Source organism: Drosophila guanche, unplaced genomic scaffold (assembly GCF_900245975.1).
Source record: "Drosophila guanche unplaced genomic scaffold, DGUA_6, whole genome shotgun sequence".
NCBI lineage: Eukaryota > Metazoa > Arthropoda > Insecta > Diptera > Drosophilidae > Drosophila > Drosophila guanche.
In genome coordinates this window covers 13,116,010-13,135,971 of record NW_022995743.1, presented here as the reverse complement: position 1 = coordinate 13,135,971, position 19,962 = coordinate 13,116,010, and the positions used below count along the sequence as shown (strand labels likewise).

At 49.1% G+C, this 19,962-nt stretch overlaps 7 protein-coding genes across 10 annotated transcripts; 2 read left to right on the top strand and 5 right to left on the bottom strand.

The window, feature by feature from the left end:
* Positions 1-522: 522 nt before the first annotated feature.
* LOC117587632 (membrane-bound alkaline phosphatase) lies at positions 523-5,187 on the bottom strand. Of its 3 annotated transcripts, none has more exons than XM_034278521.1 (3): positions 4,740-5,187; positions 3,993-4,683; positions 523-1,075 (listed from the first exon to the last, which is right to left on the bottom strand). In XM_034278521.1, the coding sequence occupies exons 1-3, from the start codon at positions 5,133-5,135 to the stop codon at positions 573-575; spliced, it is 1,590 nt and encodes a 529-aa protein (XP_034134412.1). In that variant the 5' UTR covers positions 5,136-5,187; the 3' UTR covers positions 523-572. The 3 variants fall into 3 exon arrangements, with proteins under 3 accessions (XP_034134412.1, XP_034134392.1, XP_034134401.1); XM_034278501.1 differs by lacking the exons at positions 3,993-4,683; positions 4,740-5,187 and adding exons at positions 1,846-2,192; positions 2,247-2,352 and having other exon boundaries at positions 523-1,775; XM_034278510.1 differs by lacking the exon at positions 523-1,075 and adding an exon at positions 3,392-3,933 and having other exon boundaries at positions 4,740-5,186.
* Positions 5,188-5,899: 712 nt separating this feature from the next.
* On the top strand, positions 5,900-7,099 carry LOC117581589 (pyridoxal phosphate phosphatase). The gene is made up of 2 exons (XM_034268944.1): positions 5,900-6,679; positions 6,745-7,099. Exons 1-2 carry the CDS (start codon positions 5,934-5,936, stop codon positions 6,977-6,979), a joined length of 981 nt encoding a protein of 326 aa, XP_034124835.1. The 5' UTR covers positions 5,900-5,933; the 3' UTR covers positions 6,980-7,099.
* Positions 7,100-7,429: 330 nt separating this feature from the next.
* Positions 7,430-11,277, top strand: LOC117585557 (potential E3 ubiquitin-protein ligase ariadne-2). Of its 2 annotated transcripts, XM_034275084.1 has the most exons (4): positions 7,430-7,615; positions 7,925-8,056; positions 9,084-10,411; positions 10,481-11,277. In XM_034275084.1, the coding sequence occupies exons 1-4, from the start codon at positions 7,585-7,587 to the stop codon at positions 10,625-10,627; spliced, it is 1,638 nt and encodes a 545-aa protein (XP_034130975.1). In that variant the 5' UTR covers positions 7,430-7,584; the 3' UTR covers positions 10,628-11,277. The 2 variants fall into 2 exon arrangements, with proteins under 2 accessions (XP_034130975.1, XP_034130984.1); XM_034275093.1 differs by having other exon boundaries at positions 7,430-8,056.
* A 625-nt stretch (positions 11,278-11,902) lies between these two features.
* Positions 11,903-14,822, bottom strand: LOC117589633 (solute carrier organic anion transporter family member 74D-like). Its single transcript, XM_034281769.1, has 6 exons — positions 14,686-14,822; positions 14,396-14,625; positions 14,004-14,324; positions 12,522-13,399; positions 12,157-12,467; positions 11,903-12,095 (listed from the first exon to the last, which is right to left on the bottom strand). The coding sequence occupies exons 1-6, from the start codon at positions 14,805-14,807 to the stop codon at positions 11,918-11,920; spliced, it is 2,040 nt and encodes a 679-aa protein (XP_034137660.1). The 5' UTR covers positions 14,808-14,822; the 3' UTR covers positions 11,903-11,917.
* Positions 14,823-15,426: 604 nt separating this feature from the next.
* On the bottom strand, positions 15,427-16,439 carry LOC117589494. Its single transcript, XM_034281505.1, has 2 exons — positions 16,022-16,439; positions 15,427-15,964 (listed from the first exon to the last, which is right to left on the bottom strand). The coding sequence occupies exons 1-2, from the start codon at positions 16,382-16,384 to the stop codon at positions 15,533-15,535; spliced, it is 795 nt and encodes a 264-aa protein (XP_034137396.1). The 5' UTR covers positions 16,385-16,439; the 3' UTR covers positions 15,427-15,532.
* Positions 16,440-16,509: 70 nt separating this feature from the next.
* On the bottom strand, positions 16,510-18,893 carry LOC117589414 (solute carrier organic anion transporter family member 74D-like). Its single transcript, XM_034281384.1, has 6 exons — positions 18,716-18,893; positions 18,417-18,646; positions 18,040-18,360; positions 17,137-17,978; positions 16,761-17,071; positions 16,510-16,687 (listed from the first exon to the last, which is right to left on the bottom strand). The coding sequence occupies exons 1-6, from the start codon at positions 18,868-18,870 to the stop codon at positions 16,528-16,530; spliced, it is 2,019 nt and encodes a 672-aa protein (XP_034137275.1). The 5' UTR covers positions 18,871-18,893; the 3' UTR covers positions 16,510-16,527.
* Positions 18,894-19,288: 395 nt separating this feature from the next.
* LOC117589560 (solute carrier organic anion transporter family member 5A1-like) lies at positions 19,289-19,956 on the bottom strand. The gene is made up of 3 exons (XM_034281639.1): positions 19,927-19,956; positions 19,562-19,872; positions 19,289-19,500 (listed from the first exon to the last, which is right to left on the bottom strand). The coding sequence occupies exons 2-3, from the start codon at positions 19,801-19,803 to the stop codon at positions 19,317-19,319; spliced, it is 426 nt and encodes a 141-aa protein (XP_034137530.1). The 5' UTR covers positions 19,804-19,872; positions 19,927-19,956; the 3' UTR covers positions 19,289-19,316.
* Between the last annotated feature and the right edge of the window lie 6 nt (positions 19,957-19,962).

Here is a 19,962-nt window from a genome sequence, read left to right as displayed (position 1 = left end):
TGACTTTATGTCAAGCGCATTCGAATAAATTCAGTTTGCCTGAATGCATAAATAAACAAACATAAACAAATACACAATTACAAGTCAAAGCCAAAGTCAGCGAGAGTGAAGGAGCTGCTCCAAATGCGCGTGGGTGCCTCCACACAGCAGATCTCTGTTCAGATCCCCCATCTGGAGGCAATGCCAATGCTTGAACCTGACATTCAGCGCAAATATACAAATTTGTTCTCTGCCACAGCTCCAAGTGACAGGCACTCCAATCGATGCGATCTCACGATTATTCGCTCAAGACAAATTGTATCTGTAAATGTGTCGCGGCTGATGCGTTTTTAATTGAAGTCAATTTTTCTTCGACGACCATTTGCATTGGATGGCAGACAGACGGGGATTATGACTCGGACTGGGACTGGTACTGGGACTGGGACTGGGCCTGGGATAAATGCAATAAATAAACCGATCAAATAGTGATATTGAAATAATTCCGAAATATGTACAAACCACTGGAAGCTGCCAAAGACAATGTGTTTTCAAGAGTGCAGTTTATTATATTTAAATTTGGAGAACCTCTAGGATTAGTTGTCGCAGAGAGTGGGACCATCGCCAATGCAGGAGGCATAGGCCATCAGGTGGGGAATGGTGCTCTGCTGCATGACGCCGCTGAAGAGATGACTCTGGGGGCCGGTGGCAAAGATGCCCACATCCTCGCCGGCATGAACGCCGATATGGCCCTTGATGTAGCTGGGTGCCATGAAGGTGGGCTGATCGATCAGATCGGTGAGGTCGATGCGGTTGCCCTTGTCGTCCAGATACTGCTCAATGCCCACGGCATAGTTAAGGGTGGCATACTTCACGCCATTCACATCGGCGTCGTGCTGGTTGAGGCCAAGGATGGGTGTGCCGCGACCCGGATAGCCGGCGATGGTGAGGGGATGTGCGTGGTCGGAGGTGACCACGATTAGTGTCTCCTCGGGATCCGTCATGGCGAGTGCCTCCTCCACGGCCTTGGACAGCTCCAGAGTCTCGTCCAGCGCGTAGGCGGGCACGTTGTAGTGGTTGCCGTAGTCGATGAGTCCTCCCTCGATAAACAGGAAGTAGCCATTCTTCTTCTTGCTGACCACCTCGATGGCCTTGCGCGTCATCTCCGCCAGGGTGGGCTCCTTGGCGGCATCGGCCAGCTTGTGGAAGTTCATCACACCCGAGCTGAAGGTTCCGATGAGGCTGCTGATGCCTGAGGCATTCACCTTGAGCAGCTGGTCACGATTGTAGGCCAGCACGCCGCCGGGATGGAGGGCCTGCCACTTGGAGAGCAGATTCACACCGTCCGATCGTTCGCCCTGCTTGTTGAAGGGATCCGTAATCGTCTTGGGCAGGAACTTTCCGACACCTCCGCCCAGCATCACGTCGAAGTTCTTGCCCGGATTCTGTGTGATCAGCTGCGTGGCGATGTCTGTGCAGGTCGCGGGATCGCTCTTGCCCTCGCCATAGGTAATGATGTCCGTGTCGGCCTCGAAGAAGCGGTTCGTGGTGTGGGCGTAGGCGCCCGAGGGACTGGCGTGAGTCAGGGTGGTGGTGGTCACAATGCCGCTGCCTTTTCCAGCCGCCTGTGCCCAGGCAGCAATGGAGCTAATTTGGTTCGCTGGATCCTCGCTGCCGCTGCAGTTGTTAAAGTTCACCGCTGAGGTAACGCCCAGAGCCACGATATTGGTCTTGACGCCGCACAAGTAAGCGGTGGCCGTGCAGGCAGAGTCTGGAACCTGCGCGTTCGAGCAGTAGGTCTGGGAGGAGAAAGATATCCTCAATCAGGATACTGGAAATTAAATGTCACAGAGTTCTGCAGCTACTCACCCTGCTCAGGCCGGAGTGGGGGAACTTCTCGAAGCTGAGGGAGTCCTCCTCGCCGGGATTGCCCTTGAGCTGACCCTTGTGGATGCGAGCAGCAGCCACCGTGGTCAGGGACATGCCGTCACCAAGGAACATGATTACATTCTTGGCCTTCCGCTTGTCGACCTGCGGCAGCGCCAGACGCTTGGCAATCTCTTCGTGGGCCAGGTCGTACCAAAACTGGGCATTCTTCTCCTCCTCAGGTCCAGCCTTGCCCTTGGCCATCCCATTGGGATCCATGAATGTCTCGCGTGTCTTCCCAGCTCCAGCTGCACTTCCCAAAAGCTGCTCCTGGTTATGGATCTCGAGCACTGCAACGGAGAATCGTCTTCAGTGCCGTAACACTCCGTCATTGAGGTACTTACTGTTAATGGACAGGGCCAAGGATGCGGCCACTAGGGCACTCAGCAAAAGCAGAATACTGATGAAACTCTTCATTGTAGCCAGATGGATGTCTATCGCTTCGATGGAGGAATTCGACTATGCTTGTGCTGTAGTGGCGGAGGCCTATATATTCCGGCAGACAGTCCGGTTTCTCCCCTGCTTATCGGGGCTGGCCTATCTCCATCACATAATCTCCCAAATGTCTGCAAAAACTTTTATGAGATGCTCTTTGCTTAATTCCTTTAGACTTTGGTGTTTATGGTTATGGGGGGTCTTGCTGAAAAGGTCTGCTCTGAAGAGTTCGCTACCAGTCTGAGGATCTGTGGACCAATGGTGTGGGGCCAATAAACGGGCACGGTTCGGGTCGAGTCGGCCACTCGGCACAAGACCACGGACCAAGGAGGCAGGTACACCTGAACCCAGGGTTATTTACCACAGGTGGTAAAGAAATTTCGCACGTTTGTATGCATACGCATATATGCTCTCTGACAACTGGACCCACCTCCATACAGCTCAAGATAGCTCTAATCAAAGAGCTATCTATGTATCTCACCAGCGGATATTGTAGCTAAAGGTGACATTCAACAGCAGATGAACCCTCACGCAGCCCAGTACTCGTAAGCCTGGCTGGATCCTTAGCGGCACACATGATGCACACATGTTGTAGTCTTGAGCGAATTCTGTTGAAGTGCAAAGGAAAAGGCTTGGCGCTAAATAAGTGAATAATATTTTAAACTACTTTGGAGTGTGTTATGATTTTGAATATATATTTGGCAATGCAGAGATGGTAGAATACTCGACACAGATCCTTCTTGTTTGTTCACGTAGAACAATTCTGTTTGTATTAAAATACTTCCACTACATCATTTGAAGCCCAAAGAAACGATGGACATGCCATGGAATCCCTGGCTAAAAATGCTAGTTAGAACTCAAACAATTACAGAACCAAGACCTCAGTCAAAGTGTTTCTGTATGATATAGTATCTGATCTACATGATTTCTATTTAGCTTTCTAAAACAAAACGGTGGCCAGTTCTATTGTGGATCATCAATATCCACTCAGATTTTAGGGAAGAAAGCCGAATAGACTGGCACTTTGGAACAACCATCGTGTGTAAAAAACGTGTAGTATTTGAAATGTTCATTTTATTGTTATTCTTTATGTGGTGCTGTCGCAGAGCTTCTGGCCACTGCCAATGCAGGAGGCATAGGCCATGAGATGGGGAATTGTGCTCTGCTGCATGACGCCTGTGAAGAGATAGCTCTGGGGACCGGAGGCCCAGATGCCGACATCCTCGCCGGAGTGAACGCCCGTTTCCTTGGGAATGTAGCTGGGGGTGATCGAGTCATCGTCTCCCACAAGGCCGTCCAGAGGTAGACGCTGACCGTTCTCATCCAGGTATTGGTTGGGACCAACAGCATAGTTCAGCACAGAATACTTGACGCCATTGATATCGCTGTCGTGTTGGTTGATGCCCAGGATATTGGTGCCACGTCCGGGATAGCCGGCAATGCTCACCGCGTGTCCATGGTCAGCGGTTACCACAATTAGGGTATCCTCTATGTCGGTGATGTCGCGAGCCAGCTGAATGGCCTTCTCAAACTCCAGAGCCTCGTCCAGCGCATAGCCCGCCTGGTTGTTGTGATTGCCGTAGTCAATGAGTCCGCCTGAGAGAAAGAACATTATGAACACTATTATCTCTCTCTTCTGGTTACTGCTTACTCACCTTCGATAAAGGCAAAGTAGCCATTTTCATTCTTGCTGAGCTTCTTGATGGTCACTTCGGTGAGCTCGGACAGTGTGGGCTGATATGTCGCATCGGCATCCATGTGGAAGTTCATCACCCCGGACTGGAACAGCCCGATGATATTTCCCACCGCCGATACATTGACACTGAGGAGCTGCTTGCGATTGCTGACCAGCACACCCCCCGCGTGCTGGCTCTGCCACTTGGAGAGGAGATTCACGCCGTCGGAGCGTTCGCCGGCCTTGCCGTGGCTGTCCTTGATGGTTTTGGGCAGGAACTTGCCCATGCCGCCGCCGAACATTATTTCAAAGTTCTTGCCGGGCGTCTGCGTCACCAGTTGGGTGGCCATGTCGATACAGGTGCTGGCATCCTCTCCATGGCTTGTTACGTCCGTATCGCACTCCCACATGCGGTTGGCTGTCTTGGCGTACGCCCCCGAGGGGCTGGCATGCGTCAGGGTGGTGGTGGTAACGATGCCCGTGGCCTTGCCAGCGTTTTGGGCCCACTCAGCAATGGAGGTGAGGCGGTTGCTTGGGTCCTGGCTGGCAGTGCAGTTGTTAAAGTTGACAGCGGCGCTGACTCCGATGTTGATGATGTTCGTCTTGACGCCACACAGATAGGCAGTGGCCGTGCAGGCCGAATCCGGCACTTGGGCATTGGAGCAGTAGGTCTAACGAAGGAACACTCTTAAAGCTGTGAAGAACGTGGGCAAGAACTGGTACTCACTCGACTTAGGCCCGTGTGGGGGAACTTCTCGAAGCTCAGCGACGACTCCTCGCCGGTTTTGCCCTGGCGCTGACCCTTCAGGATCCTTGCCGCCGTCACTGTGGTCAACGGCATGCCGTCCCCCAGGAACATGATCACATTCTTGGCCTTCAGCTTGTCGAGCTGTGGCAGCGCCAGCCGCTTGTTGATCTCCTGGTTGGCCAGGTCGTACCAGAACTGCGGATCCTTCTCCTCCGGGGGCGTGTACTTGTCCTTGGCCACTTCCGTGGAGAATCTCTCCTTGTGCGCGGCCTGTCCCGACAGCTCATACACGTTGTGCATCTCTTGGACTCCCCCTCGGACTAACCCAGACAGGGCCAGACCACCAAGGAGCATCAGTAGCTGCGGGGCGAGCATCTTCCAAGTGTGATTCGGATTGTGGAATGTAGGCGACTAATATGAAGGCTAGCTAATGTCGCGTTTTTATATAGTTTTCCAGGCTTGTGTGAGGCTAAATTTAATTTTTATTTCCACCTTTATGAGTGCCAACTTATCTCTGTTGGCCAGCCCTATCTTTATGCGCATCACCCATTTCTCTCGTGATGTCTTTCGAGTTGGGGAAGGGCTACCTACCTAAGCCTTCTATTCTTACAACAGATTGCCTGCCCTTCATTACAAGGAGTCTTCTAGCTCTTGTTGATCTTCTGTCTACTTTGGTCAAAGGGAGAGTCTGCCACTATGGAAATGGATCACATCAGCTGAGTTCACATATGCAAACAGCTCCCAGGCAGGGTTATCTCCTGAATCACGTCTGTCACGTTTGGAGTCATAAAAGCTAATGCTGGTGGCACTCTCGCCCCCCGGGAACGCATGCTCTGGATATGTGGGGAACGTGTGGTGACTTATCGCCGGAATTTTTTGCATTTTCATGTACATTTGCAAGTTGCGATCTCGTGGTATCGCCTCGTCTCGTGGAAGATAAGTCCAGCGAGAAAGTTATTACTTAATCAGGTCCGAACTGCCACTAATTCCAGCAAGGTACAGTCGGGCAAAGACGTGTGGGATGTTGTGAGGGGAAGACCCTACCCTACCCTACCCTACAAACAACACCGTAAATACTTAATCAAGTGTTCCCAACCATTTCTGTCTTCATTATTAAGTTTCATTTTGATATAGTGGCAAATTTTTCGTTAAATTACTGAACTGAAATTACCAATGCTTAGGCGAAGTTGCACCCTCCTAGCGAAGACACCGAAGCAGCAGGTGCTCGAGTGGCTGGGCTCCATAGACACCGTGCTCTTTGGGTCTGACGGAGTACTCTGGAAGTTTGATGATCCGATTGAGGGATCTGTGGAAGCCTTTAATGCCATGAGGGCCAAGGGGAAGCGCTGCTTCATAGTTACCAACGATGCCAGCATGGTGTCGAGTGATCTGGCCCAGAAGGCCATGCGCCTCGGCTTCCAAGTGGGGGAGCAGGAAGTTCTCAGCTCAGCGGCGAGCATATCCCACTATCTGGTGGCCAAAAAGTTCAGTAAAAAGGCTCTAGTCGTGGGCGAAGCGGGAATCCAAAAGGAGCTCGGAAAGGCTGGCATCCAATTCGTTACCATTGATCAGGACGCAGGAGATAAGCAGATGAAGGACTTTGCCCGCCAACTCGAGGTCGATCCCGATGTGGGAGCTGTGGTGGTGGGCTGTGACAGCAGCTTCAATGTGTCCAAGATCGTCGTGGCCTGCACCTACCTGCTCAATCCCAGGGTTCTGTTTCTGGGCACCTGCATGGATACCAGCTACCCGTTGTGCGACAAGCGAGTGACTGTGGGTGCTGCCGCTATGGTGGTTCCCATTGAAAAGAGCAGCAATCGGAAGCCCCTCATCATGGGCAAGCCCAATCCTCAAATGGTGAATAAGCTAAGGCTTTCCGGATCCCTCAATCCGGAGAAAACACTCGTCATTGGGGATCGGTAAGTGGTGCCGTGCCGTTCGATTGATTGATTTGAATAGTTATTTATGTAATTTTATCTAAAAGGTTGAGTTCGGATGTCATTTTCGCCAGCAACTGCGGTTTCAAATCACTTTTAGTGGGTTCGGGAGCGACATCTCTCGAGGAAGCGCAGAAACTCCAATGCGAAGGCAATGAGAGAAAACTGATGATGGTTCCGGACACGTATTTGCCCTGCTTGGGACACTTAATGGAATATCTGTGTGAAGATGAGGGTACAGCGGAAAAGAAGCGTGTCGACAAAACAGAAAATAAGGCTTAGCTCGTATAAACCGCGATTAGTTTGATTTTAAATGTTCGCGGGTTAGTCAAACAGCTGTTTGGCCGCTGCCATCGTTTTTCAGCACTGGCTCAAGTAAATAAATATCGATGTATCGATCAAGTGCTGCTTCATAATAATATACTGATGTCAGTCACGCAGCCCTTGGATTTCTGTTCATAATAGGCTACGATTGTGAAGACATAAATTGCTCGCAGTTAGTTTGATTATTAAAGTGATTTTAGCGAGCAGTTCTTTTTGGTTGACACTGCAGCAGACGATAGCAGGTACGACAACTATTTAAGATTCTTCCTAATTCCCTCCAAGTACTTTGAAATAAATACTCAAAAATAAATACTTTAAATACTTTTTTCGACTTTTTACGCGATTGCAACTTTCAGCCAATCAATTTTTTTCAGTGCAGTGGCAGTGTTGCTAAATACTTGTATCGAATCGCAAGAAACAAAGAAACAAAAAATGTTCTCCGAAAAAGCTGTGTTTTAATCGAAAAACAAAAACAACGCTGTCGCTCCGCTTGTGCCTGTGTGTGTGCGACGTTTGTTCTATTAATATAAAAATGATTTTAAACTGCAACTAAGACACCTTGAATGCAACGGCGCAGCGAGCGCTGCATATGCGTGAGTGTCAGTGAGGACCAGTGTGTGTGTGTGTGCGTGCGTGTGTGAGTGTGTATACATGTGGATAAACGAAAATAAAACTGCCCGTGCCGTGCCTTGTATCGGTCGTCTCTACGTTCTGGTTGCCACCGCCACCCCGCAAAGCTAGGTCCGAGAATTGCATCGTCTTCCACTTCCACCACCTCCAATAGCAGTGCCAGCGGCAGAGGCAGCACCAACAACCACTACCACCACCCTTTACAACTGTTACAAAAGAAACCCCGCAACCCCCGTTCGCAACAGCCTTGTAATCTCTCGCATACAGGCAGAACAGAACGCAAGTCACACACACAGACGCAGTTCCATCTAGCTCCTGGAATGGACATGGACTCGGATATGGAAATGGAAATGGAATCGGACAATGATGGCGAGTACGAAGATGACTATGATTATTACAATACAGGTGAGTCGCACGTTCTTCAGTTCCAGCCCCCTCCTCCTCATCCTCCTATCATGACAACAATCTGCAATCGATTTAACTGAGGCTGAATCAATGTATATGTGTATAATGTATCTGTGTTCAAAAATCGGTGTGTGCCCTGCAAGTGTGTGCGAGTGTGTGTGTGCGGCTGTGCCCCCGCCTATGCGGGTTGGTTATTCACCTTTTTGGGAAGGCCTAGGCCTAAGAACATTTGCATTTAACCTTCTACGTGCTGGTGGGCCAGCACTTGACATTCGCCTTCATCAGGGCCCGCCCCTGCCCCCACAGCCATAGCCACTGCAGCGCAGCCACTACTAAACTATCCTAGTGTTCGTTCCTTTCGTTTGGCTCTGCGGCCATGAAGTCGAAATTATGAAATTGAACTTGAAACGAATACTCTACACACTAGCGAACGTACAAACGGTCGTACGTAAGTAGTTGGATTGCCCCCTTCTGAGGTTTGTTGTTGGCTTCATTATTGCCCAGTCTTCCTCTTACGCTCTTCTTGCAGGGGCCCGGTTTAGTCTCTCTCTCTCTGTCTGTCTCTGGCTTCCTAACTCTGTCTCTCACACACATATGTATGTGCACTCGCAGCAAGCACTCGAACTCTCAGGTGCGTGCTCAAGTACATTGTTGCATTCTGCTTTGTGCCTCCTCTTCCGGAGACTTGTCCCTTTTTGACCTGTCCCTTGCGGCAATGGCTTGAGACGCGGTTCCGATCTGGTCAAATTTGATTAGCCGCAACGGAAAGGGACCACTGTGAACCACAAACACCCTGCATTCGTCTTTATTTAAGTTTAAGCGGTTTCCATGATTTACCAATTAAGAATGTGTTCTAGGATTGATAAGACTGCTGGGTATACGTACATATCTACGTATACCTATCGTAGCAACTAGGGTTCTATCCTCTTGGTACTAACGTCATATAAGGATTGACTTCCGCATAGATTCCTTCAGATGGCAAACGGAAAACTGATTAATAACCAATCTGAATCAATTGTCTTTACAGGCGAAGACTGTGATGTGGAGCGCTTGGACCCGAAGCGAGCCGATCCCGAGTATTTTGAGTACGATTGCCTGACCGTGGAGGACATTGAGAAGCTGCTCAACGAGCGGGTGGAGAAGCTGAACACGATACTGCAGATAACACCCTCGCTGGCCAAGGTGCTGCTGCTGGAGCACCAGTGGGACAATCTGGTGGTGGTGGAGAAGTACCGGCAAGATGCCAACGCCCTGCTGGTGACGGCGCGCATAAAGCCGCCCACAGTGGTGACCGATGCCGCCTCAACCAGTGCGGCGGCGGCTGCGGCCAGTGCCCAGCTGCTGAAGCTGGGCAGCAGTGGGTACAAGACGTCATCGTCGGTGGTCAGCAATGCCAACTCGAATGTCCCCCAATACCGGAGTCTGATGTGTCCCGTGTGCGCCAGTTCGCAGCTGGGGGACAAGTTCTACAGCCTGGCCTGTGGCCACTCTTTCTGCAAGGACTGCTGGACCATTTTCTTCGAGACGCAGATATTCCAGGGCATTTCCACGCAAATTGGCTGCATGGCCCAGAAGTGCAATGTGCGTGTGCCAGAGGACTTGGTCCTGACCCTGGTTACACGCCCCGTCATGAGAGACAAATATCAGCAGTTCGCATTCAAGGACTACGTCAAATCTCATCCAGAGTTTAGGTTCTGCCCGGGACCCAACTGCCAGATCATTGTGCAATCATCGGAGATCTCCGCCAAACGTGTCATCTGCAAGGCGTGTCACACGTGCTTCTGCTTCAAGTGTGGCATGGACTATCATGCGCCAACAGACTGCCAGGTCATCAAGAAGTGGCTGACGAAGTGCGCCGACGACAGCGAGACGGCCAACTACATTAGTGCCCACACCAAAGACTGCCCCAAGTGTCACATCTGCATCGAGAAGAACGGCGGCTGCAATCACATGCAGTGCTTCAACTGTAAGCACGACTTCTGCTGGATGTGCCTGGGGGACTGGAAGTCGCACGGATCTGAGTACTACGAGTGCTCGCGGTACAAGGACAACCCCAATATTGCCAACGAATCGGTGCACGTGCAGGCCCGGGAAGCCCTCAAGAAGTACCTCCACTATTATGAGCGCTGGGAGAACCATTCCAAGTCGATGAAGCTAGAGCAGCAGACGATCGATAGGCTGCGCCAGCGCATTAACTCCAAGGTGATGAACGGCAGCGGCACCTGGATCGACTGGCAGTATCTGTTCAATGCAGCGGCACTGCTGGCCAAGTGCCGATACACTCTACAGTACACATACCCATATGCATACTATATGGAGGGCAGCTCTCGCAAGAATCTCTTTGAATACCAGCAGGTGAGTTTTGTCAAGCGTGTTTTAGCAGTTTTCGTATCGATTCTAATATTGATTTCATTTGTTTATCAGGCGCAACTGGAGGCTGAAATCGAGAATCTGTCCTGGAAAATAGAGCGGGCCGAGACAACGGACCTGGGTGATCTCGAGAACCAAATGGATATTGCTGAAAAGCGTCGCACCACCTTACTCAAAGACTTCTTTCCCGTGGATACATAGACGGCATAGGCGGAACACAACGCTTCCAGAACCACCAGAAGCTTGTCCAGTTTAGCACAAACCGAACCTTATTTGATCCACTTGACAAGCCACACGACAGTATAAGAGACGCTTATTTAATTATAATTATACACAAATACATACTATACATATATCCATATATCCATATAGCGGTAGCAAAACGATGTGTAGCTAATTTTTAAACTAATTGAATATTCACGTGCATATAGACTAAAGGATTTAGCATAGAACATATGTAGTCGACTACTTGAAGTATGAATATTATAGTTGTGACATTCGAAATCACTCAAAACGATCGATCGGTGTAACTGCAATACAACGCCTTGAGCGGTAAGATTATGATAACGATATCGACGGAAGCCATAGCTATTTCAGTAAATATAACTACCACAGAAAGAAGAATAGAAGAAAAGAGAAAAACCAGGCGCATTTTTGTGGCCATGTGTTCCAACAGTTTTCCAAAAACTAGCCCAAGCGACCCTAGAGTATGCATAAACAATTCTAAATATGTAGCATAACAAGTCAAGCAATTCTCACTCAGCCACGCATAGAGAAAAGACCTCAACTCAATCGGTTAGATCCTAAGTTTTAAATATCGTATTAACATATTGGCCGAACGGCGTCAACAATATCAAAGTATTTGTAATCGGTAACTCGTAATTCGTAACTAGCCACAGCACATCCATCGAATCGAATGCAAAATGTCTTCAAATAAAATATGTACGTATGTATGTATTTATAACGAAAGTTAGGTACTCAAACAAGTTAGGTACTCTCCCTCTCCCGTTCATTTATTTTATATTCTCTGCTCAATTAACGTATTAAGCTGAATTATAAATTATAGTCTAGGATTACGCTATGTATTTATGCTTATGCGACTGAATTTGAATTAAATTTACACTAGATATAAAACGACAGCATCTATTTAGTACAATTGGAGAAAAAAATGGGCAGAAATAGCTTTTGGCTAAAAGCTCACGGGAAGCTTTTGTTAGCAGGTATTTTTCCCGAACAAGCTTTCTCGCTAAACTTTTCAATCAAATGCAATCTCAGCTTTTTGCTTTAATTATTCTGACTTGAATTTCACTCAAAAATTTGGTTATCTTGCTCAAACTCAAGATTTTAATTCCATTCGATTTATGTTGTGCCTCATTTAAAATCTTGTGCTCTTTAAATTTATTTTGATACAAAATTCCAGCAATGTGGTTCTCTATTTGTACCTGTTTAGATATTCTGATTTCCTTTTGGATGTGCATATATACTTTTGCCTTAATTTTTACCATTTTTACTAGGTTTCGACTTCAGCTCCATTAGTTCTCCTTTTCGGGCTTTATCTGTTAGCTCCTCATCATCAAATATTTTGATATCCTTGGCATAATACCAGACGGCAATGTGCCAGAAGCTACCGACTAAAATGAGCGTTGCGGACACGAGATTCATTGTGTACCTGGAGCAAAAATAAAACCAATATAATGCTCAGATAATGCATCATTCATCATTGTACCCACCTCAAAGAGCCGGTATCGTAGAGCCAGCAGTTTCCCTTAGTGCTGCAGGTCTTGCCCCAGACCAGACAATAGCTGTCCAGGATCCAGCCGAACACAATGGGACTGGGGATGAAGCTCAAAACGGAGAAGAGCATGCTGCCAATGCCCAGAGCAATGGTTTTGTCCTCAGCCGGAACACAGCGAAGGACCAGCAACAGATCAGTAGATCGCCCAGTGGCCCCGACGAACTTTAGAAGGCACATGACGGCCAGGTAGATGAGGAACTGGTCGTAACAGTCGACTGGACAGACTCCGTCCGAGGCAAATTGGTTCTGGAATCAAAGGATAGATTTATGAGGGATAGGAGATGAGAGGGAAACACTCACCTCATCAGGGAGAGTCAGGTTAGGAGAGAGGGAGGAGGAAATGCACTTGCAGCCAGAGTACGTGGTTCGTCCTTGATCATCCGTCAACTTCTCCGAGCATCCAGCATGGCAGGCGGATATAAATGTTTCGTTTGTCGGACTGCAGACGGGAGCGAAGTGCACGTAATCACAGTGACAAGATAGACTGCAGCTGTCGCCGGCGGAGAGTGTGGCCAGGGAGTTCATCCTGTCGCTCGGTTGACAGCCAATGAGCATGTAGCATATGATTCCGGCCACCGTCAGGTAGTCAACTACACAGTTCCAGGCAGCCATGGCCCGAGCACTGGGCCTAAACTTTGAGACCACGTACCCGGAGAGGAGGACTCCTGCTGCAGAGAATCCTAATGCCACAGTTCCGGTGGCCATGTTGGCCATGGCTGCACTCTGCTTGAACTGGATCTCGATATACTTGGGGGTGAATATCCAGTAGGGAATGTACCCGAAGAAGTACAGATTGGAGCCGATTGTTTTGTAGATGTACACCTTGTTGACCGCCAGTCGTTTCAAAGTTTGCACCATGTCCTTAAAAGAGCGCTCCGCCAGTGGAGATTCCCCCTCGGTGCCAGTGCCAGTGCCAGTGCCGGTGCCGGTGCTGGTGGCGGCCTTTAATCGCCTGGCTCTGGCACTGGGCATCTCCTTAGGAAACAGGCCGACAAAGAATGCTGAGATCAACAGAATTACGGTCAATACAATCCATCCCAACCACCACGCCCCTATCCAGCGAGGATCTTCTTTGCTGATCAGCGGCTCCTTGAAGGGGTCGATGTACAGGCGCAGGCACACCGAGGCCAGCGAATATCCGATGGCCGGTCCCAGCATTCGCAGGAAAGCCGACCAACCTGTGGAAGGCAGAAGNGTACCCGGAGAGGAGGACTCCTGCTGCAGAGAATCCTAATGCCACAGTTCCGGTGGCCATGTTGGCCATGGCTGCACTCTGCTTGAACTGGATCTCGATATACTTGGGGGTGAATATCCAGTAGGGAATGTACCCGAAGAAGTACAGATTGGAGCCGATTGTTTTGTAGATGTACACCTTGTTGACCGCCAGTCGTTTCAAAGTTTGCACCATGTCCTTAAAAGAGCGCTCCGCCAGTGGAGATTCCCCCTCGGTGCCAGTGCCAGTGCCAGTGCCGGTGCCGGTGCTGGTGGCGGCCTTTAATCGCCTGGCTCTGGCACTGGGCATCTCCTTAGGAAACAGGCCGACAAAGAATGCTGAGATCAACAGAATTACGGTCAATACAATCCATCCCAACCACCACGCCCCTATCCAGCGAGGATCTTCTTTGCTGATCAGCGGCTCCTTGAAGGGGTCGATGTACAGGCGCAGGCACACCGAGGCCAGCGAATATCCGATGGCCGGTCCCAGCATTCGCAGGAAAGCCGACCAACCTGTGGAAGGCAGAAGTTTAGTCACTTCCATTCGCTCACTTTCTGACTACTCACTTATCATAGCTGGGCTCTTCGACTTCTTTGAGTTGTCATCCATGTAGGATAGGCCCAGAGTATAAAACAAGGAGCATCCAACGCCACAGACAAACTGCGCCAAGAAGAATATCATAATCGGCATAAAGTCGCTAGGTGCTTCGTCCTCCAAACAACTAGGCTTATCCTTCTGGCAAAGTGCTTCATCCCGTTTAGTTCCATTAAGGGTATGATCGATGGACTCCCCATATTCTCGTGTCAGCTTCAGGGCGTCCTCTCCAGGTCCATAGATTAACTGCGGGCAGAGCATGAGCAGGCAGAATACCGCCAAAATAACGAGACCTACATTTCAGAATATCGGAAATATTTTGTTGATGAAAATGTAACTTGAAAAAGGATTGCGAATCTTTTACCAAAGCCTATCCATCGCGGTCGATGTCCCCGACCGGCGTAGTAAGCTAGGAAGGCCGATGAGAAAACTGTGCTTATATCATTTCCAACCGTAATGACTCCTGTGATCTTTGTGGGTATTCTGTAACGCTTTTCCAAAGTGGTGAGGGTTCCGTTAAAGTACGAGAAGGCTATGGACAGAAAGCAGCCAGCAATCCCATAGATAACCATGTATATGTTCTCACTAGCAAATCTGTTTTAGAATTCTTAATCGTAAGTAAGGCAGAACAAGACTGGAGATGAGATCGGATACCTTTGCAGGGTGGGACCTTTGAACCTCCAGAAACCACATGTAGTATCCGAAGTATCTTTTTGCTGCTCAGGCACTATTTTGTCCTTCAGGAACTCTGAGGATTCTGTTTCTTCGCTAGCCATTTCGATCGCTCCCGTCAAACTAATCTTTTATACTGAGCCAAAACTCGGACTCAGAGTGCCGTGGCGATTAAAAAGCTCTCAAATTATGCTAGATTAACGAATTAAGCTGATATATAAATCACACTGTCCGACCGTACATTTGTCCTTGGCTAATTAATAAAGCAATTAACTACTACATATTCGTACAAGTTTTTTTCATTTCAGAATTCAATTTTAATTGAATTGCAAATAAATATCTTTCTAAAAAAGTAAATTCATTTTGAAAAAGTCGAAGTAATCGGTTTTAGTTCAAGTTTTCGACTCCTGCACAGTACGCTCCAAAAGTTTTATTTTGTCGCCATGTGTTATTTATGCATTGCGACTGAATTCGAATTAAATGCACGCAAGATATAAAAAAAAATCAATTTAGCACAAGTGGAGAGAAAAGTGGACAGAAAGTGCTCTGTCCTAAAAGCTGTCTGAAGAAGCTTTCTCTCAAAAAAGTCTCAGCTTTATTTTGGTTCGCTTTCAGCTTTAACTATTTTGGCTTGAGTTTCACTCAAGAATTGGGTTCTTTTGCTCAAGTTGAACTCAAGCTAAGCCAATTCATTAGCTTAATTCCATTCAATTCATTGTGTGCTTCATGTAAAATCTTGTGGGGTAGCCCCGGAATAATTTCATTTAAACAGTTTTAGTTGAATTTTTGAATTTGTTCTGACCCAATATGCACTGAGATGGGCTACCAACTACTTTTTGCCCTTCTTTTTCCCCTTTTTTCCTTTTTTACCCTTTGCTGGCGAAGCGGACGCCATGGTTGGTAAACGGATCACTGTTGGAGGCTCTGGCGGGGGCAGGGCAAACAAACGGCACTCTGACCTGTCTTTCAACAGCCGCCTGGTGAAGCGCTTTGGCCCGGTTATCATCCCTACTGGCACGTTGTTCAGGTTCTCGACCTTCTGGTGTGGATACACCTCCACATCGCAGCAGTTGGAGAGCAGCAGCAGGTTCTGGCTGGCCGTGATGGGATGCCGGAAGAGGAGATCCCTGCCGCAGCTTAGGCACTTGTTCTTTATGCGCCGCAGTCGGAACAGCATTGGGAAGCAGCGCCCCACAATCGTATTGTCGTCCAGCATGACGCTGTGCTTGTAGCTTGGCTTGGGCAGGGGTCGCTTAGTGTGCTGCGGAAGGAGAGGGACACATGATGGAAGGATACCGAACGCCAACGGGTACCGTACCTCGTTCAGGTGCAAACTGGTCTGGAGCGGTCTGCACTGGGCCGAGCACAGATTGGGACGTATATCCCGCTCCTGCGCCGCACACAAGGTGCAGTACTCTTCCTTATCCTTGCCCTCGTCGCTGTTTCTGCCGCAGCTCTTGCTGCACTCGGCTCTGATGTCGATCTCCTTGCGCACCGGCCCGTCCGGCTTTAGGGACACCTGTATCACCTCCACATCCGGATCCACCGTGTCCTCGGGCGGCAGCACTAGCTTGTAGTCAAGGCAGGGTCCGTCCGGCGGTTCAAAGCAGTCCCTCGGGCACATCTTCTCTGAGGCATTCTTCTCGAACAAGCGCTGACAACTTTTCCCCACCCCGGACATGTTGAAGGTCGGAAAAATTAGTCCAAGGGAAAACCGAATGTCACATGGGGAACTGTTAATTTAGAACTGATTGTTGCCAGTTGCCAGGAGATGCAAAGCTACTCAATTTCGAGAAACCACTCGGATGGGAATGTAAGCAAAATTTATTCATTATCTTGAGATTTTATTTTGGTTAGCTCTAAATCTTTTTCCACTGTCTTGTCCTCGTCGAATATCTTGAGTTCCTTGGCATGATACCAAACTGAGATGTTGAGGAAGCCGGCCACAAATATGAAGGCTGCCGCAGTGAGATTCAGAGCATAACTTAAAAGGGGAAGCAGAAATATTCGTATGTGAGACACAATTCTGATGGGACTTTGTGTACATTTATATCTACCGCAAAGATTTTGTGTCGTAGAGCCAACAGTTGCCCTTATTGGAGCACGTCTTGCCCCAAACCAGGCAGTAGTTGTCGATGAGCCAGCCAAAGAAAATGGGACTTGGAATGAAGCCCAGCAAGGAAGCGGCCATGGAGCCCAGACCCAAGGCGAACGTCTTGTCCTCGTGCGGTATGCAGCGCAGCGCAATGAGCAGATTGGTTGACTTACTGGAAGCCCCCACAAGTTTCAGCAAGCACATCACGGACAGAAAGATGAGGAATTGATTGAAGCAGTCCACCGGACAGGCCCCGTCCAAGGCGAATTGTGTCTGCAATAATCGGAAATAAATGTTCATTAACTCAAGAATTAATGTTAGAAAATAATATGTCACACTTCAGGGTCAGATAATAGGGTGGAGGAGGCCATGCACTTGCAACCTGTATAAGTGGTCCGTCCCAGGTCATCCTTGGCTTTGTCCGAACACCCTGCGTGGCAGGCGGATATGTAGGTGATGTTCTCGGGAGTGCACACGGGAGCGTAGTGAACGTAGTCGCAGTGGCAGGAGGCACTGCAGCTGTTGCCGGCGGACAGTGTGGCAAGGGAGTTCAGACTGTCGCTGCCCTCACAGCCGATGGCCACGTAGCACAGGATACCAGCGACAGTCATGAAGTCCACAACGGCATTCCAGGAGGCCATGGCCCGGGCGCTCGGCTTGTACTTGGAGATCACATATCCCGAGAGAAGGACGCCAACGGCGGAGAACCCGAGCGCAACGGTTCCTGTGGCCATAGTTGCCATTGCCGCTGACTGCCTGTACTGGGTCTCGATATACTTGGGCGTGAATATCCAGTAGGCCATGTACCCGAAGAAGTAGAGGATGGAGGCCATTGTGTTGTGCACGTACACCTTGTTGGCTGCAAGTCTCTTAATCGTCCTTAGCATGTCGGCACAGGAAAGCTCCTTGATATCCGTTTCAGTTTTGCTGTCGGTCTGTCTGTTCTGCACCCTTCGCTGCCTGGAACTGGGCAGCTCCTTGGGAAACATGAACAAGACCACGGCAGCAATCAATGACAGCCCCGAGAGGATGAGCCACCCCAGCCACCAGGCTCCCAGCCAGCGGGGATCCTCCCTAGAAATCAGCGGCTCCATTGTGGGTTCTATGTACATTCGCAGGCAGACGGCAGCCAGGGAGTAACCGATGGCGGGGCCCAGCATCCGAAGGAACGTTGACAGACCTAAGGGCGGGATAAGTCAAAGATTAGTGTGGCACTCCTCCCCCGTCCGAGAGGAAGTTACTCAGCATTGCTGGGGTCTTCGACTTGGTGCCGTTGTCATCCATGTAGGCTATGCCCAGGGTGTAGAAGAGGCCCTGGCCCACTCCCGATATGAGCTGTGCCCCAAACAGAAAAATCTGCGGCACCCACACGCCCACATCCTGGACACAGCCCGACGCACTTGTCTGGCACAGTTTCTGGTCATTTTGCGTGTCGGGAAAACTTTCATTGGCCTCAGCCTGACCGCCGTACTCCCGGGTTAGCTTCAGGGCATCCTCGCCGGCTCCATAAAGGAAGTGCAGGGAGCCAGTCAGCAAACAGAATGCCACAATGGTTAGCAGACCTAGTTGACGGTGGATATATTGAGAGATAGCTGGGAAAAGGACGTACGGAGCTCACCTATTCCCATCCAGCGTGGCCGATGACCGTTGCCCGCATAGTAGCCCAGGACGGCGGCCGTTAGCATGGTGCTGATATCGTTGCCAACTGAGATAATACCGGAGATCTTTGTGGGTATTTTATAGCGCTTCTCTAAGGTCGTTATGGTTCCATTGAAATACGCAAAGGTCATTGTCATCACACAGCCGGCGAAGCCGTACAGAATCACATACATTTTCTCCGTGGCAAATCTGCGTTACGTTATGGCCAAACAATCCTTTAATAACTGTATGGAGATGCACGTATATTTGTGGGATTACCTCTGCAGAATGCGGCCCTTGAACACCCAGAAACCACAGGAGGTATCTTCAACATCACCATCGTCTTCTATGTTCTCTGCATCTCTAGGTGGATTCCTCCCCTTCGATAGAAAGGGTAGGATCTCAGGAGCTTCCTCTTTCTGATCGTCGCACATTCTCTAGACTGCACTCTCCCAGCTGCTCGCTAGAACTGACTCTAAATCTAAGAGCTTAGACGTCTACAATTTATCTGATCTGCCAGCTATGTACTCGCTCTCCGTTGCATCTCGTTTTGGTTTGGAGATCTTATCTCACAGCAAGATTAGTAGATACAGCAGGAGGAGCAGACGGGGCCACACTTCTGTAGTAACTGTCAAAGCGAGTACATCTGGCCTGGCCAATAAATCATACGGAGATCTAATTGATGGAGCTTCCTTATCGTAGACGCCACGCCAGATTTCAGAACTTGCGAAATGCTGGCGTGATCGCGTTGATAACAATCGTAAAAATTTGTTGTGATAAACAGACGATGATAAACGAGTAGCTTTGCCTTACCCCCCGTTAAATAATACTCGTAAAGAAAGCTTAGTTTTTTTTTCTCCTAGGTATATATACTTTTGCCTCAATTCTTATCATTTTTACTAGGTTTTTCCATCAGCTCCGTTATTTCTGGTTCTTCCTTTTGTGGATTTTTTTTTACCTCCTCATCGTCGAAGATTTTGACATCCTTTGCATAATACCAGACGGCAATGTGCCAGAAGCTACCGACTAAAATGAGCGTTGCGGACACTAGATTCATTGTGTACCTGGAGCAAAAATAAAACCAATATAATGCTCAGATAATGCATCATTCATCATTGTACCCACCTCAAAGAGCTGGTATCGTAGAGCCAGCAGTTTCCCTTAGTGCTGCAGGTCTTGCCCCAGACCAGACAATAGCTGTCCAGGATCCAGCCGAACACAATGGGACTGGGGATGAAGCTCAAAACGGAGAAGAGCATGCTGCCAATGCCCAGAGCAATGGTTTTGTCCTCAGCCGGAACACAGCGAAGGACCAGCAACAGATCAGTAGATCGCCCAGTGGCCCCGACGAACTTTAGAAGGCACATGACGGCCAGGTAGATGAGGAACTGGTCGTAACAGTCGACTGGACAGACTCCGTCCGAGGCAAATTGGTTCTGGAATCAAAGGATAGATTTATGAGGGATAGGAGATGAGAGGGAAACACTCACCTCATCAGGGAGAGTCAGGTTAGGAGAGAGGGAGGA